At 40.5% G+C, this 17,879-nt stretch overlaps 1 protein-coding gene across 1 annotated transcript in view; it reads right to left on the bottom strand.

Annotated features, from left to right (window-relative positions):
- Positions 1 to 846: 846 nt before the first annotated feature.
- TRPA1 (transient receptor potential cation channel, subfamily A, member 1) overlaps positions 847 to 17,879 on the bottom strand; it is a 46,798-nt gene continuing 29,765 nt past the window's right edge. The window contains exons 15-27 of the mRNA XM_005866403.2: positions 17,781 to 17,874; positions 16,501 to 16,560; positions 15,894 to 15,986; positions 14,566 to 14,636; positions 13,865 to 14,027; positions 12,984 to 13,073; positions 11,422 to 11,591; positions 8,861 to 8,990; positions 8,260 to 8,442; positions 5,321 to 5,389; positions 4,759 to 4,872; positions 2,294 to 2,391; positions 847 to 1,699 (exon numbers count right to left, since the gene is read on the bottom strand). Coding sequence (XP_005866465.2) covers positions 1,495 to 1,699; positions 2,294 to 2,391; positions 4,759 to 4,872; positions 5,321 to 5,389; positions 8,260 to 8,442; positions 8,861 to 8,990; positions 11,422 to 11,591; positions 12,984 to 13,073; positions 13,865 to 14,027; positions 14,566 to 14,636; positions 15,894 to 15,986; positions 16,501 to 16,560; positions 17,781 to 17,874 — 1,540 coding nt within the window. The 3' untranslated portion in view covers positions 847 to 1,494. The remainder of the gene's footprint in view (positions 1,700 to 2,293; positions 2,392 to 4,758; positions 4,873 to 5,320; positions 5,390 to 8,259; positions 8,443 to 8,860; positions 8,991 to 11,421; positions 11,592 to 12,983; positions 13,074 to 13,864; positions 14,028 to 14,565; positions 14,637 to 15,893; positions 15,987 to 16,500; positions 16,561 to 17,780; positions 17,875 to 17,879) is intronic.

A 17,879-nucleotide genomic window follows, 5' to 3' on the forward strand; every position in this document is an offset into this window, starting at 1 on the left:
CTGGGGCATAAACATGAGAATTGGTGCAAAGAGGAAAATAAATTAGGAGCAGTACCTTGAGTGGGATGAATGTAGTTACACCACTTCCAGCCCCTGATTCATGGATCAGAGTTCTATCTGCTTTTTGTCTAAAATCAGTTTCATATATTTTGTCCAATAGTTGTATGATGGGGAGGGAAGTTAGTCCCAAGTCCATTATTTATCATAGCTAGAGAAAGAAATGCCTTTTAACCTTTTAAAATTACTTTAGTATGCTTGCATTTCTATTTTCTTCTTCTCTTTCTATTGCAATGTTTTAGTTGTATCATTTCTACACATGGCTTATAAATGGCAGACAAGGGTCATGATCACAGAGAATTGTAAATAACTTTTTCAAATAATTTATATCTTACTTGTCATTTACTGCAGCCCGGATATTTGTGTTCCCCCAAAATTCATATGTTAAAATATAACCCCCGAAGGTGATTATATTAAGAGGTGGGGTGTTTGGGAGGTAATTAGGTCAGGAAGGCAGAGCCCTCTTGGGTGAGATTAATGCTCTTATCCAAGAGGTTCCAGAGAGATCCTTCCTTCTTTTCACCATTTGAGAATAAAACTAGTCTGTGACCCTGATGAGGGCCCTCATCCAACCATGTTGACACCCTCATCTAGGACTCCTAGCCTCCAGAACTGTTGTTTGTTTATTTATTTTTTTTAAAGAGAGAAGCACCTTGAAAAGATGAAGAGGCATGTGACTGACACTGGACATCAAAAGAGAAAAGGGCGTATGCGATGGAGGCATTTTTACAAATCTCAAAAAAACTAAATGCAATGAACATCTCATAATAATCACTGAGGTGACTATATAGGTTTTACATTTATTATGATCACTAAGAAACAAAAAATACAGACATAACACATGCTATCTGTAGTAAAGTCATGCATATCACAAGGCCTGTGGATTTGAGCCTCAACTCAGAGTGGCATCAGGTGTGCTGGGAGCAGAAGGGTGGGGCCATTTATTACGATCAGAACAGAGCACACAGGGTTCCACCCACAGGATCTTCAACACAAAAGAGTATGCCAAACGGAAGCAGCTGAGGCGACTCTGCACTGTCCAATGCATTACACATTATATAATTATCATAATTATCCAGCAAGACTCTAGTATTGACATCTGCATTCTAGCTCAACCGTTACATTTATTACTCCTTATCATCAAAAATGTATGTGCTAGCAAATCACTTTCCACCCATTCAAATAGTGAGGTAAAGTCCAACTTGAACATATCAGCAAGGATATTCCCAATGCAGAGTACTGGCAGAAAATGTGATTAGAAAGAGATAGTTTACTTCTACACAGGATTTGGCTTCAGAGGGAGGGAAACAGAATCAGCTTTCTGCCTTTTCCTCACTCTCTCCACACTGGCAATCAGACCCCAAGTATATATTGTGCATGTGTGTTAATATGCAGGAGATGCTTACGCAGGAAGCCCACTGCTAAGGGTGACTCCTGCTAAGGGTTCTGTGTTCGGGCCCTTACTGCTTTCAGCACAGAATTCCACTTGCTATTCCTTTGCTCCTGCTGCTCTCTCTTATAGCGGTCTTGGAAAGAACTATGGTTATCTTCGTCCTCTGTCTCTGAGATGATTTCCATCTTCTGAATGATGAGTTTAATAAGCTCATGCTGTTTTTCCAGAAGAGAAGTCACATCCTTCAGCCTAAAGGGACATACAGGTTTCATGAGTTTATTTCAGCCCTCCACGTGCACAAGGCCTGGGGACCAGAAGTGCTAACAGGTATCGGGTAACCTGTGCTCAGGTTACAGCCTCTGGACAGTCAGAATCCTGGTCAGGAACACATATTTTCAAAGTATAAGCGATTTTCCTACGGTTATACTATTGGTTCACAGCTGGTTTATTTAGGTTTCCATTTTAAAGATTAAAATACTGTTGCACAGAAAGGTTAAGTGCTTTGAAATCAGGTAAATGAACCCTAAAGCCCTCGCATTTAACCACTGTACACTATGCATCTGCTCCTGGGATCCTCACAATCTTTCAGAGCTTTGATGTATGACTGGAGATGGCTCATGAGGGATGCATGCAGCTCAGGATACTGTTGGGTGAGTAGCAGCAAATAAGTTGTTGGAGGTTCTAGAAACTCTCTCACAATTCCCAATCCCCTGGCAGCATCAGTGAGTTAAAGCATGCCTTAATACAGAAGATAAACACAAATATACAGTGTAACCCTTTACTATGCATCATTATTTAAGACTTTTGAGTTTCTCAAATATGGATAAAAGAAGAAATACATACCGGTATTTCTGCTTCAATATTTCTACTTCTAAAGCTGTATCCGCATTTGGTATTTCTTGTCTTACTTCTTGGGTGCAAAAAATTTGGTGAAATATGCACTGTGGGATAAAAGATTAATAGTTACTCACATTAAACTCAATTCGGGAACTATTTCTTGAACATGTGCCATAACTCAACTTCTGAACCAGGGCGTGCTAGCACAGGTATCTAACGAGAGCCATGCCCTCAAGGAGCTCACAGTCTGTTGAGAGAAATAGACATGCAAAGAGCTGTGTAACAAAATTATACACATAACAGAGCAAAGTACAGGATATATAAATAATACAAAAGGAGGGGTAAACTGGAGTGGAGGATTGTTTAGGAAAAGGTTTAAGTGAATCATTTTCATGAGGAAATTCTCATGAAAAATGTCCATCATAAGTGGCGGTATTTCATCCTGACCTGTGTTGCTCAGTGATTGGAGCGCTGTGTGCATTGAAGGGTCTTGGGTTCAATTCCAGGTCGAGGGCACAGCCTGGGTTGCAGGTTACATCAGAGCTACCAGGGTATGTGAAGGAGGCTACAGGGCTAGCTATGTGTCTCTCTCAAATTGGTGTTTCTCTCTCTCTCTTTCTCTCTCCCTCCCTCCCACTCCCTCTGAAAAGCAATAGAGAAAGTATCCTCAGGTGAGGATTAGCAACAACAAAATAAGTGGTGGTATTTCACACAATATAAGCTATTTCTCTCAAACTGCTCAGCATCGTATGCAACACAACTGAATTTCACATGGGGACATTTCTGAAATGCTATTTTAATATTTTTAAAATCTAGGATCTTTAAATGATTGGTGAACTAGAGAGGATCGAGGGCAGATGTGAAATGACCAGGAGTGAGGTAATTCTAGGAGTCTAGGCAAGAGGAGACCACCTAGCAAGTCTGACGGCCTAAACCTGTGATTGACTGAAGTGAGGGGATAGGAAGAGGGAGGGGCAATGTCAAGGCTGCCATCTGCACAGGCAAATGGTGTGGATGTCAATTGACATAAGCAACTTTGGAGAAGGATGAGCTTTTCCACCCTTTCTCTGTAGGGGATGTTGGGAGGGAGTGATTCGTGGGAAGAGTGAAAGGCATGAGCTTGTTTTGCAAGAGTTTGTTTTAAACATGCTGAATTTCAGGGACCTCAGACACACCAGGGAAGATGTCAAGTCAACAGTTGGATACAGGGGCCCAGAATGCACAGAAGAGCTGTAGGCCAGAGATATTAATCGCTGAGCTCCTGTGTTAGGTGGTAGTTGCAACTATGGATGTGAGTGAAATCAGATAGGGCGATAGTGTAGAGTCAGAGTAAAGCATAGGCTGACACTTAGGTTCCCTTTATCATGTTATGACTACACAATGGAAACTTAACCTACAAAGAACTCAGAAAGAATATTCATAGAGAGGGAGCCCAGGCATGGTTAAGATTAGCATCCAGTACTTCTGACTCTTAGTATAGTCCCTTTCCCATTATAATACAGCTAGAGGCCCGGTGCACGAAATTCGTGCACAGGGGTGGGGAGGGTCCCTCACCCCTGCCTGCACCCTCTCCAATCTGGGATCCCTCTCGAAATCTGGGACTGCTGGCTCCTAACCGCTCATCTGCCTGCCAGCCTGATCGCCCCTAACCGCCTCTGCCTGCCTGCCTGATTACCCCTAATTGCCTCTGCCTCGGCCTCTGCCACCATGGCTTTGTCCAGAAGGATGTCTGAAATGATGATCAAAAGGTCGTTTGGTCTAATTAGCATATTACCCTTTTATTAGTATAGATGACCTGGCTTAATCTCTGTGTATTTTCTATATGTATTCTCCATGGGTGTGTATCTGTGAATATGTACACATGTGTTCTATATAGGCACACAGACACACACATACATACATCTGCACATATAAGTAAGTGATATGTGATTAGGAAAAACAGCACACCTGCAATGTAAAAAGGATACTTAAATGGTACACCTACCAAGTGTTCTCACAGGGACGTGGCACATGTTTAACACTGAAGCTTTAGCTGAGCCACATGGAGAGAGGCCACTGCACTGCCCATCACTTTCTCATCCTGCACTGTTTTTTTTAAAACAAGCTTATTTGTTTCCCACAAGCAGAGTGACTCAGGGTGTGTAGAAAGGCACCCTTTGGGCCTGGCTAATATGGTTCAGTGGTTGAGTGTAGACCTATGAACCAGGAGGTCACGGTTTGATTCCCAGCCAGGGCACATGCCAAGGTTGGGGGGTCGATCTCCAGTAGAGGGTGTGCAGGAGGCAGCCGATGGATGATTCTCTCTCATCATTGACATTTCTCTCTCTCCCTCCCTCTCCCTTCCTCTCTGAAATAAATAAAAAATATATTAAAATAAGTAACTAAATAAATAAAAATGAAAAGGCAACCTTTAGGAATACACAGTGAAGCAGTGTCGCACAGTCTATGCCATGTTTGTTCCATGTACTTACTAGTAACCCTCGGCTGTATCTGGCTCTGTTGGGATAGACGACGATGGATTTCTGATCCACTTTGCGTAGGAACCAGAGCGGCAGCTTCTTCTCTAAGTTGGTATGGAGTTCCACCTAAAGCGCATATTGGATTTATTGATAGGGATCATTCATTAGTAGCTGGAATTCTCACACTGCACAGACGAAAGCGTTAGCACAGCAACTGAACACTGACTGCTGTGTCACTGACGGCTGGGCGGCCCGTTTCCTGGGCCCCTGGCAGCCGATCACCTGCCCCTGCCTTTCACCACATCCACCCGCGCCACAGCGGCTAGCTGCCTGGTTGGCCCCATGTTGACCTCGAAAGAGGCTTAGGCAGTTTCTCAATTCCTCTGCCGACATTGTTGTAGGATTTTTTTTTTTCATTTTTGATTCTCTGACGACCACAGGTGCACCAGAGAGCATGCATTGCAGGCAGGGTAGTGAGAACATGCCCAGGCTCAGCAGAGTGTTCTCAGGACTCAGCCACGCCTGCATGTGAACGGTTCAGGTGGTGCTGATTCAAAACAAACACGGCACTCACCTGCATGGCAATCCTCTTCAGCAGTGCGTGCTTCTGGACCTCGGCAATGTCCCCAACTGCCAAACCGATCTGAAGCACAACACGGCATTGCATCACGACCAGTGTAACAGCTCACATCAAAATGCACTTACGGTCTCCCTGGATGCTGTCAGTGTGGCATGGAGTTCACCAGCAGGGCCCTTGAACACTTTGCTCCCACACCCCACGGAGAGCTGCGAAGCCTGTATAACTCCTAAATTCACCAGCAGGGCCCTTGAACACTTTGCTCCACCCCACGGAGAGCTGCGAAGCCTGTATAACTCCTAACAGCGGTGGCCATGGCGGTGGGTCCAGTAATGGCAAGTGTTATCATGAAAAGTTAAGACATAAAAATAAATCTGAAATTCATTTTAATTTTAAGTAAAAATATGTTCTTTTGGGGGAGGACGGGAGTGATGTGATATCAAATACCGTTGGCAATAGCCATGTACCATGCCTGGAAACTGCAGGAGTTTAGCATCTAAGGTGGACAACATGGAAAAGTTAAAACATTAAAATGAGGGAATGAAGAGGTTTATATATTATGTTATGTTTGGCAGGAAAAGGTACACTTTAGGGGTGGGTGAGGCTCTGGTAATACAAATCCTCCTAGAAATCCATGGCTGGGCAGAATTAGGTGAGGGGAAGCTGTCAGCTCAGTTCTACTGAGTCCAAATTAACTCACTCTTCCACTGGGAGACACTCAGGGCCTGTGTCTGCTGACCTGGCCCCCTGCTTTCTGAGACCCGAGAGGCTCACAGTCAAGTAAACTCCAGCAGAGAAGGGCTCTGTCAGTCCCTCCAGGTTACCACCATATGCCCAGTGCTTAGAATAGTGCAGGACACATAGTAGGCACACAAAAAAGCTGCTGAATGAATGAGCAGTGAAAGTCTATTCCAGGGTGTACAAATATAGTCAGCAAGTAGCTTTTATCTGGCAGGATAATGTTTTCTGTTATTAATTTGCAAGTCCTGCAATGGGCAGTCTCTCTGGTTTAGATCTTACATCAGAGGTGCTTGCCTGGCTCTGAAGACATCTGAGTGTGCTGAGCTGTGCGTCCCATAATTTATTAATACAAGTTATAAGCTTGTAAGCCTCATCATTTACTAATTAAAATAAGCAATATATTAATATTAAATGTTAATCAAATACTATTAATATTTAATAGTAGCTAAGATTTGAATGCAAATATGTTTTAAATTCTTCATATTAGCTCATTTCATCCTCACAATAACTTAGGAAGTAGGTTTTATTATTGTCTTTCTCTGATTTGTGTCCTCAAAACTATGATAACAGACTCCGGTGATTGGGGTGGGGTAGTTGGCTAAGAAAGTCTGCCCAGCAGAGATGATGCCTGGCCTGAATGTTGAAAGCTGAGAAAGAGTTAACCAAGGTGGGGGGGTTCCAGGAAACGGAGAGCAGAGCCCAGGAGGCAGGAGGAAAGCCTGGCACACCCAGTGACCGCGTGTGCTCGTGTGTGTCTGGGTAAAAGCTGCGGACTGTGGGGAGTTGGATGAAATCTGGGTCGGATCCGGATCATGAGGACCCTGTGTGCAGTGCTCATGGACTGAAGCTTTAGAAGAGTCAAAGAAAAACTTTGAAAGAGACACTGACGGGCCCCATTTTTCATGATCAGGGCATCACTGTGGTGATAATTTGTGGGAAGGATTAGACAGAGAAATGAGATGAGAGGGAGGAACTCTTCAGTCTTCTACAGCAGTGGGGATGAGGCACCACGAGGGCAAGAGCTAAGAGGAAGTAGGTAGAGAGGCAAATGTTTATTGGCAGAAATGAGGAAAAGGGGCTCGGGTGGGTGGAGAATATCGAGTCAGTCTGAGGAAGGAGAACAGTGTCAGTCTTGGCCCTGGTGGGTCTGATTTTCTCTGGGACAAGCAGGTAGTGAAGCTCACTGGCTGTTGGCCGTACAGATCTGCGGGTGGCACCGACCTGTACTGCTGCTAACCCAGGTTCTCCTCTGGAGAATGGTCTTCCAAACGGAAGTGAGTCTCAGAGACGAGTGTGGGCTTCATGTCATTCTTTATTATTCTTAGTTGCCATCTTTTACTTTTCTATGTCACCAAAATAAAACTGGAGTTGTATCAAGTCAGTGAATCAAAACATTACATAGTCTGTATTATTATTTTTTCTTTCTGGAAACACTGCCCAGCACGGTCCCTGGTGCATAGTCAGGCTCCAAAAAAGCGTGTGGACTATGTGCACATTCGAGTAAATGAATAAGGACAAAACGTGCCCTGTAATGCCGGCTAGGACTCTCCATGGACCTGGGATGCTCAGGGCTGGACAGGTTCTCTGTGGAAGGGCAAGGACATGTCCATATCTGCTGGGGGTAGCCAGCCTCTGACTTTTTAGAGGGGGCACCTGAATGTCACAAATACCTCCCACCCTCGCTCCCCACTTAAATGTCTGGTCCATGAGAGATTCAAGAGATGAGTTCTTCCTCCTTCACTCCATGAAGGTATCTGCCTAACCTTTGCCTTCCCCTGCTCCCGGCAACCCTAACACAGCACACACCATTCATCTTTATATCCTTATTCTGCTTTGTAGTTCTTCATAGCATTTACCACCCCCACAACATCATGCTCCATACTTACCTGTTTACTGCTTAACTTCATGACTAGTTTATAATCATGTAGGGGTTGGGTATTGATCTGTCTCTGTCCCGGCACCTGGGTCAGTGTCTGGGTCACTTAGGAGATTCTTGATAAGCATTTGCCAAGTGAATGCATCTTTGCATCCCCTGGGCCCCACGTTGTGCCCGGCACACTCAGGCCTCAGTGAAAGAATGGATTTCACAGGTGTCCCTTTTCCCTTCTTGGAGGGAGATGGGGGAGGCTCCGAATAATGATTGTGAAATGCCTCAAATGATCAGCAAGCAGGAAATACAAGGATAAATTACTTACAAGTAAATTCATGAGGACGATTGGGACAAACATTGTGAAGGTAATGAGTTGTATAAAGGACAGAAGTGGATATGCCAGTTCATTTCTCAGAAACGGCTCTAGGAAGGCATCGCGATAATTAATGTCTCCTAGCATCATGCTGAAGGTCTGGATTATGGAAAGCAATGGAGTGCTGAAAGCATCCTGAGGAAAGACGGGAAGGGAACCATGAAATGCAAAATGCATATAATGAAAAATGGTTCCTGGAGAGTAAAATGATAAAAATCGTATTTAAAATATTTTTAAAGTCATAGGACTACAGCTACTAAAATACAGGGATAAAAACTACCAATAAACTGGTGGTAAAGTCATCAAAATAATCTTTTCTGCACACAAATCATCGTGCATTACACATAAACGTTTTGACAATGGAAAAAAGTCATGTAATAAGGCTATATTTTTCCTGTAGTGAAAATCATTTGAATGCCAATATATGAGATAAAATGAAAATATCCAAATATCGTTGTGTTATTATTGATATTATACACCATTGAGAACTCAGTATAAATATATATTCCCAATATTTATAGCAAAAAAATGAACCACAGGCACAACTCCTCACCTGTATACTCAGGAGGACGTAAAAGCTGAGTCCAAAGGCCAAAAGAAGGAAGATAAACACGACTGTGGACCTCAACAAAGTCTTCATAATTACCTCCAACATAACGATGAAAATCCCACAGTTCTCAAATCTAGGAAGATTTGAAAAATTAAAATATTTATTCACTTTTTTTTTCAAATGGAACTCGCATTTGACCCAATAATCCCACTTCTAGGAATATATCCCAAGAAATCAGAAACATCAATCAGAAAGGATATATGCACCCCTATGTTCATAGCAGCACAATTTACAATAGCTAAGATTTGGAAACAGACTAAATGCCCATCAGCAGATGAGTGGATTAAAAAACTGTGGTAGGTCTACACAATGGAATACTGTGCTGCTGTAAAAAGGAAGGAACTCCTACCATTCGCAACAGCCTGGATGGACCTGGAGAGCATTATGCTAAGCAAAATAAGCCAGTCAGAGAAAGATAAATATTGCATTATCTCACTCATTTGTACAATATAATGAACAACATAAACTGATGAACAAAAATAGATCCAGAGACAGAGAAGCATCGAACAGACCGTCAAACCTCAGAGGGAAGGCTGGGGAGGGTTGGGGGAGGGGTAGAGGTCAACCAAAGGACTTATATGCATGCATATAAGCATAACCAATGGACAGAGACACAAGGGGGTGAGGGCATGTGCTGGGGGGAAGGGCAATGGGGTATTGCACAGACATATATAATACCTTTATCAATAAAGAAAAAATAAAAATAAAAAACCTTGCAGGGAAAAAATACATTTATTCACTTTTCTGGCCCAGTGTGTTTCATTCAGGGTCAATATTTATCATGCACTAGGCACTCGTTTCCACAGATGAGGTAACTGAGGCCAGTTACTTTCCAAAATGAGACATGAGAATTCATGAAGCATCAAGTCTTATTTTCAGTCCGCTCACACTATCTGCCTTTTTCCTTTTCCTTTTCTCTTCTTGTTAATGTTTATCTTTCATTGTGTTACCACTTGACCAAAGTAGGAGAGAGACATAGCTTCCCAGTATCCAAGATGCTGCTACCAGACGATGAGGGGATGAGAGAGACGAGTTGTGTGGTGCCTCGGTGGGAGGGACGAAATGAGCTCATGCTCCTGGGGCATCTGTCGCAGGCACATACCCATGCTTCACTCTCCCATCCTTACAGCTCCCTACACTTTCCTGTGTCTCCCCAGCAACCTACATTGTGAAATGTCTGGGTAGATGATGAGTGTCTTCTGACCACTAACTTGTACTTTCCCTTTGACAAGACACCCTGTTAAAAGGGGAGTCATAAGATTTTAAAGCTGAAAGGGACATCAGAGGACTTAGAAGCTCAGTTCCCAGAGACATCCAGGACCTCGCTCAGGTCACTAAATAGTGGCAAAGCCAACAGAGTGGCACTGCCTGGACCTATCTTGATGCCTCTTGCCTTCCAGGTCAGCGCTCTTCCCACCAGATCCTGTCCTTTCGGGAGTCGGGGCTCAGCCCCACTGCACTGTGCTCAGGACAGCAATGCAGACCTATGGTGGGGAAAGCGCTGTCCCAGGGTTGGACCGACTTTGGTAAAATGCCGACATCTGACTTACCAGCTGAGATCTTGGGCTAGTTACTAACTCAGTGCCTCAGCTTCTTTTATAGACTGTGAGTAATAACATTTACCTCTTGTTATTGTAAAGATTGTGTGAAATAACATTTTTAAAAATCCTCACCTGAGGATATGTTTAGAGAGAGACAGAGACAGAGAGAGAGATAAACACTGATGTGAGAGAGAAACATATATGAGATCGAACCAGAAACCTAGGCATGTGCCTTGTCTGGGAATCAAACCAGCAACCTTTTGGTGTACAAGACGATGCTACAAAGAACTGAGCCACCGGCCAGGGCTGAAATAACATATTTAATTCACCAGCAGCAAGTGTGGGAGGCAGGGGAGCCTGGTCCTTCTTTCCTCTCTAGAATTAGAGTTTTGGGGTTGACATTTTTCCCTCCTATCACTATTACTCACCATACCTAACACTTCCTTTTAATTGTTTTAATCTAAAGTAAGTAATTATCAAATAATACCAGGCAAAACAAGAATAGCCAATACTTTTATACCCATTTACTTCAACATTTAATCTAGATTTGACTAGACTGGTGGGTCTGGATTCGAGGGGATTTTTCCACCCAGAGAATAACTGGCAATTATCTAGAGAAATTTTTTATTGTCACACGGGTGGGGGACGGTTACTACTGGTATCTAGCAGAGAGGCCAGGGATGCTACTAAACATCCTACAGTGCACAGGACAGAGCCCCACAATAAAAATTATCTGGTCCCAAATTTCAGTAGTGCCAAGGCTGAGAGAAACCTGGTCTACACTCTGAAGTCCAAACCTCCCTCCCCTTTTCCTTAATAATATAAAAGATATCCTCACAGTTTACAACATTGGAAAAGGAAGAAGCCAGTTACATACTTATGGGACTTATAATAGCTCTTTATTATATTAAACATACCTAAAGGATGTTTAAAGGATATAGAGATCATTGAAGCCAGTTTTACCTCTGAAGATACATTAAGAAGTTCATCCAATAGAAGTAAATGGCAATTGCTCCGCATTGCCACTGCACGTGAGCTGGTATACTGATGAACAAGGGTGACACGAAAATGATGCTCGTTGTGTAGATAACCCATTCAGTTCCATTGCTCTGATCCAATAAGTAATTCCTTTTCTGGGGTTAAAAAAATGAAGAATTACCCCATGTAGAGATCAATACCTAACATCTTATGGATGAATATATATTTGTAATGAGTCACAAGAGTTTTTCGTTGTTGCAGCTGGGGATTTAGGACCAAGGAGCCAGCTCCTGCCATCCTGGACTGAACTGCGCTCTTGGTTCGTATCATTGTTGGAGGTAGCCCAGCCTCTTTATTGACCTGGCACCTAGGCAGTCTGATGCCTCTACAACTTTCTGGGCTTTCCCCATGGAGTCCACTTCATCTTAAGGAAAAATCTGGGGATGGAGGGACTGCAGGTTGGCTTCGTAATTCCTTTCTGCCTGTATATAGACATGCATGTGGAATTCCCAGGATACAAAGCAACTAATTCTGCTTCTAAGGAGGTTTGAGACCTGTGCTAAGACTAAATTACCATACCGATTTGGTGTATTTTCTATTCTTAACTTAAAGGTGTCCTGTAGAATAGGCCATTATCAATAAGAAAATGTGGAGAACAAATCTGTAGTTCTCAAGTTTGAAAATGACAAGAGATATTACATAATATGCCCTAAATCATTTAACATACAATAGAACAATACAGTCTAACTCTCAGAATTGTGACAATTTACTGAAACTATATACATATAAAAGTACTTGGCAATGCATATGTAAAACAAATGCAAAGCACTATTATCATCATGCAAATACCCATGTGCTCATATTATGTAGAGAGGTACATTTCCATAGAAAATGAGGTATTGTGTAAAAGATTTAAAACATAGACAGTAACATGCACAAAAAGTATACTCCAAAAATGAATAATAAAAGACTGATGCCATTTATCAACCCAAGCAAGGACCTACAGGTAATTTACATAATCCTTGTGTCTGATCTGAACTTGGTTCATCCATTTTAAGAAGTAAAGTAGAAAGTAAAAAGTATGATAAAAAGTTCCCCAATTTTGTTATAACTTGACATTTTATGCAATAAATAAAGTATTCCTTTTAGAAGAGGAATAAAAAAACAAACACATTTGCAATGGAGTCTTGGCCCAAGTAAGTTCTTTATAAACAGTTACATTCAAAATTAGAAAATTCAAAATCTAACTTTTATGTCAGCAAAATATTAAGTCGCTATCAGAGAAAACACAGAAAAAGTCATGTGTAGCCAGACAGACCCACATGGACTTGTCATTCTGGACCAACTTGGCTTCAGGTGTGTCAACAGGCACCGTCCAGGGCAGAAAGTGTATCTAACATCCTGTGATTTCTACATCTGGAGAAGTTTATGCTTGGTATTTCCAATCTATACATTTGTCCAGGTATGTGATTTTATTCTGACATTAAAATATTTATTCTGCATATTAAAATATTTCCAATTTTAGAGATACAAAATGTATTGTTTACCTGTTGGAAAATCTGGACCAGTTCTTTGCAATATCCAAATAAGCTTGATAAAAAAACTAAAATCATACAAACTTTTATAGAATATGAATCCTGAAACAAAAAAATAATGTAAGCACTTACAAGGGTATACATTAAAACAACACAAATTTCTTAATAATTTCCACTATTACATATTTATTTTGTTATTCTTTTGCTTCATTTCTATGTACTGTCCATATTTGCTTTAAACAGAAAATTACTGTGATGCCAATATAAAGAAGACACATATTCATTTTATAATGTCTTAAGACAGGTTCAGAAATTGCCAATGGAATTCCAAAAGAATATGAACCTATGCAAAAAATTATTTTACTCTGGTAAAATGTGCATACTATAAAATTTATCATTTTGAGAGTTTTACATTTTATCTGTACATTTACATTTTAAAATGTACACTTCTGTGGCATTCAGTACATTCACAGTGTTACACACCATTATCACCATCTAGTTCCATAACTTTCTCATCACCCCAAAGGGAAACCCTGTACCCACTAAGCATCACTCCCCTCTCCCTACAATCCCTGGCAGCCACAAATCTGCTTTCTTGGACACCAATTTTAAAGTTTTCTATTTCAGCATTCAAGCTAGCATCTCATACATGTCAATTCCTTTAAATTAATTTATGAACTCATTTACTGACCCATTTATTTATATTCCCTCTCACTTCACAAAGGACTTTAGGAGAAATTGTTAGCATATATGAATCCTATAGGCTATTTATAATAATAAAAGTCCTGGTATTTCAAACTTATAATAGGGCTAATATTATTAGGGAAAAAAGCACACTTTTTAATAATCTTTTCTTTTAAAAGGTTGAAATATGAAAATAAGTGGAAAAATACCTTGGTGTCTAATATTTCTAAATGATCACTAGTTTCATTGATGATTCCAGTTGAGTTGAAAGCCATACCTGGCTTTATATTGACAACAAGAAAGGTCATAGGCAGGAGACCAAGGCAATAAGATCCTAGGTTCATAATATGGGCTCTAAACCCATAAGCCAACCTACAAAAGAAAATAAGTAAACCATAGTTGAGGAATTTCAACAAAAATATTTCCTTAAGATACGTGGAAAAAGTAGTTATGATCTCTCTCAGAAATCTATTTGGTAAATCCACTGAACTTTAGAACCAAGAAGACCTTCGAATTCATTTTTTTCCATTTTCAAAAAAGGAATCACAACTTCCCAGTAAGTCACGAGTTACTTAAAAATCTCTCACCAATTAATGGAAGAGCTGAGACATTAGCTCATATCTACTAATTCCATGTTGGCTCTTCCCAGGAACACACCTCTCACTTCATTCATGTCCACTAAACTGCAGGGCCCAGGAACGCCTCTCATTGTCTTATATAGTGACTTCCCCTCACCCCAAAATATGTCATTTAATGTAAAAAAATAAACATCATCATTTTAATACCAAAATATGCCTTCAACACATTTCTTTTTCAAACATGAAAATACCATTTAAACATAATTATTTAGAAGACTTTTAATAAAATTAATGGAGATATTATTAAAAAAGAAATACTACCTAATACCCACCATTTCATAAGTAAATATTCTTTGCACACAGGATGGTTGAGAAGCTCTATGCGGTTATGGTGTACCATTGTCTGAGAAATAAAAAAAGATCCATAAAAATACAACCATATGAAGCAATCAAGTATAAATTAAGCTTCTTGTTTGCTGGTTTTATAAATTTATCTGATATTACAAAAGTAACAACTGTTTGTTTTAGAAAATTTGAGAAACCAAAGTTCTATCAAGAATATATTTAAAACACACACACACACACACACACAAGCTAGAGAGAACCATTTTATACAGGTGCAAGTATTTGATTCAGTTTGTCTATTTCATTTTCTCACTAGTTAAAGAAATCAGCTTTTCAATCTTATACAAATTACAACTGGAAAGGACATTTAAGATAAATAAGCAAAAGCTACACCCTTGGTCTTTCTTTGAAGAAACCCAGGCTTATCTTTCTGGAAGCATTTTAAATAGTAAAGTACACATAACAGTGGTTAAATTAGCCTGTATTTTATAAGTTGTCATGAGTTATTGGAGCTACTAATATCTACCTCAAAATTAATTTTTAATTGTTCAATAAATTCATAGAGGAAGTGATGTTAGCAAGATGATGGACGAGGAAACCCCAGAGCCTCCTTCACCCACTGAGACAACAGTGAGTAGCCATGTCCTTTCACACCAGGAGCTCATCACATACCTGTCACCTGCTTCCTGTGCAGTTACCTGAGTCTGAAACCCTGGTTTAGACAGAAGTAGATCAGCCTCATGGCTTTTATTGCCTCATCTGCTAGAAATGTGCAAGAACTCCTTGGACTAAGAACTGGTTTAGAACAAGTCTCTCGGGAAATTTGGGTCCATACTGAGCATGTAGGGCTTGCTCTCTGATTGCATTTACTCTTCCAGAAGGATCTAAGAGCTTCTGAAAGTCAGAGTTTACCGTGCGGCCAGTGGTCAGCTGAACTTGGAAGCTATGACTGTTAAATATCAAGCCCCACATTTTCCTCTGATTTACAATGGAGCAAACTCTTAAATATGTGTGTCTGTATTTAGGTGGACAGCCCATGTTGTCCCTGGTGTATTGGATTCTGGGTTGAGACAGGTTTAACATGACCATGAGGACGAAAGTGATCAAGAGTGTGGAACTTTAAGGAGACCAAATTATAGCAATTGTGGAAAATTATTGCTTTTTTTTTTACTAAAAATAAAGGTTGGGGCCACATGACAGACAGACATAAAACTATAAATCTGGAATTCTCTCCAGGTCCCTTCCTGAATTATAATACCAAAACACTGCAGAGCCCATGTAGAAATTACCTGGATAATGAAAACACTAGACTTACATTGATGGTTGTGAGAGGCTCATATGTAACATCCTGTGCATTTTTTTTCGTGAATTCTAATGGACATTGAAGATATCTGAAATTATACTCGATCTATAGGAGATATAATTTTTAAAAGTTTTAGTCTAGTATAGACCCACAACTGTTCTTGACAATCACAAACACAAGCCTGCAATTCTGTTGAAAATTAAATGATTGAAATAAAAGTTGAGTCATCTCATCTGAACAAAAGTAAATTAACTTATTGCATATTACTTTAAAAAAATAAATATCCTAGGAAGCTGTTATTTGATTGATTTTTAACTCATAATCATTGATTTTTAACTCATAGTCACTTACACCCAATTTAATTCTTCAGGCAATACTATACAAGAAAATAGAAGACTAGAAGCAACTCTAAATAATGCTATTAAAAACAATTAAAATATTAGGGGGAAACTGAGGATTTAAGAGGTAAATTATCTCATAAGTAGGAAATAGAGTAATCTGACAAATGAAGATAATATTTACCACCTTTTGAGATTGGGGAACTCTACTAATATTTTTAATATACTTTAAAGAATTATAATAAAATAAACTTCAAATTGTTATGGTAAAATAAGCTTACATGGTAGTCTCGGCAGGACTTGTCTTCCGTGGAGGGTGTCATGCAGCAATCTAAAAGCACCTTTGGGAGGAAAAGTGGCTAAGATATTGGCCAGGAGAGTAGAGAGGAGACAGGATTTGATCCCATCTCTAAAACAATACCTGAGACACCCCTTCCCTTCTTTTGCTTCTTGTACCTCCAAGGTAAACTATAACCCATGTCATTCAGGAACGAAGTTTAAAAAATAAAATTTTACATTAACCACTGCACACAGAAATAAAAGTGATTCAGTAAAATACCATCCACTTTGAGAAACAAAGTACATTTACTAAAATGTAAGAAATCTTCCACTGGTTTTGCCCAAGATTTGGCATCTTTCTGGGCTTCTAGAAAATATGTAGATACTTAAGGATTCCTTTGCCCAGCGCCTTGTAGTGATCATTTCTTGTCCCTAATCTGCTTCCAGAGGAGCCCTGGGGTCTTTCTTTGTCCAAGTTCCTATCTGCATTGCTCGAGCCTGATACTGTGTTTGCTTCTGTACCTCCCTTGCTGAGCACTGGGACTGACACAGTCTTCATCTAGAGCAGCATGGCCAGGGCAGGGGGATAATGTTACAAGGAGAAATTCTGCAGGCCCTCCAAATGCTTCTTTTTTACTCTTCACAGTTTGGATACAGGCATATATAGAGAAATATCACTCTACTACCAGGGGAGCAATTGCACAAGAAGGACAATACATGGCAACTAACACTGGGCATTAGAGCTGAATATACAAAAGGAGGAGGCAGGAGTGAGAGGTGGGAGGGTGCTTGCCCCACCCAAAGGAGCAGCTGCTACACTGGCCCAGCGATTCCTGCCTTGTGTGCAGGGAGGCCCAGTCACCAGATCTTCTGATTTTTACAGGAAGCCAGATATCTAGATCTTTAAGGGGGGGGCCTCCTAGTTTTAAATGTTAGCTACTAATGCAAATTTGAAACAATAACATGCATTCCATTAAAAACAACTAGAGGATTTGTTCAGCCAGCAATCGCCATTAGTAATCTCTGCTCTAGACTTGGATTATTTGAATAAAAAAATCGGTTGCCCATATTTTCTGTATTCCACATAACAATTGGATTCTTTAATTCAAGTAGGTCCTTCCTAAATATTTGTTGGCTAACTTCCCCTTATGCCCTGTGGGAAACTAGAAACTTTTTAAAGATGGAAATTGCTACTATTTAGGTTGTGATTACAACAGTAAATCGACACATTATATTATATGCCAAGCATATACCCAGAAGGAGTTTTGTTTGGAGAGCTTACTTTCATGCATTCGGGGAGGTATTCTACCATTTCCACAACTGGACATCTGTTGCTTGGAGAATTATGACTAAAAGCCCTAAAACATTCTTCCCATCTGTA

Source organism: Myotis brandtii, unplaced genomic scaffold, assembly GCF_000412655.1.
Source record: "Myotis brandtii unplaced genomic scaffold, ASM41265v1 scaffold23, whole genome shotgun sequence".
NCBI lineage: Eukaryota > Metazoa > Chordata > Mammalia > Chiroptera > Vespertilionidae > Myotis > Myotis brandtii.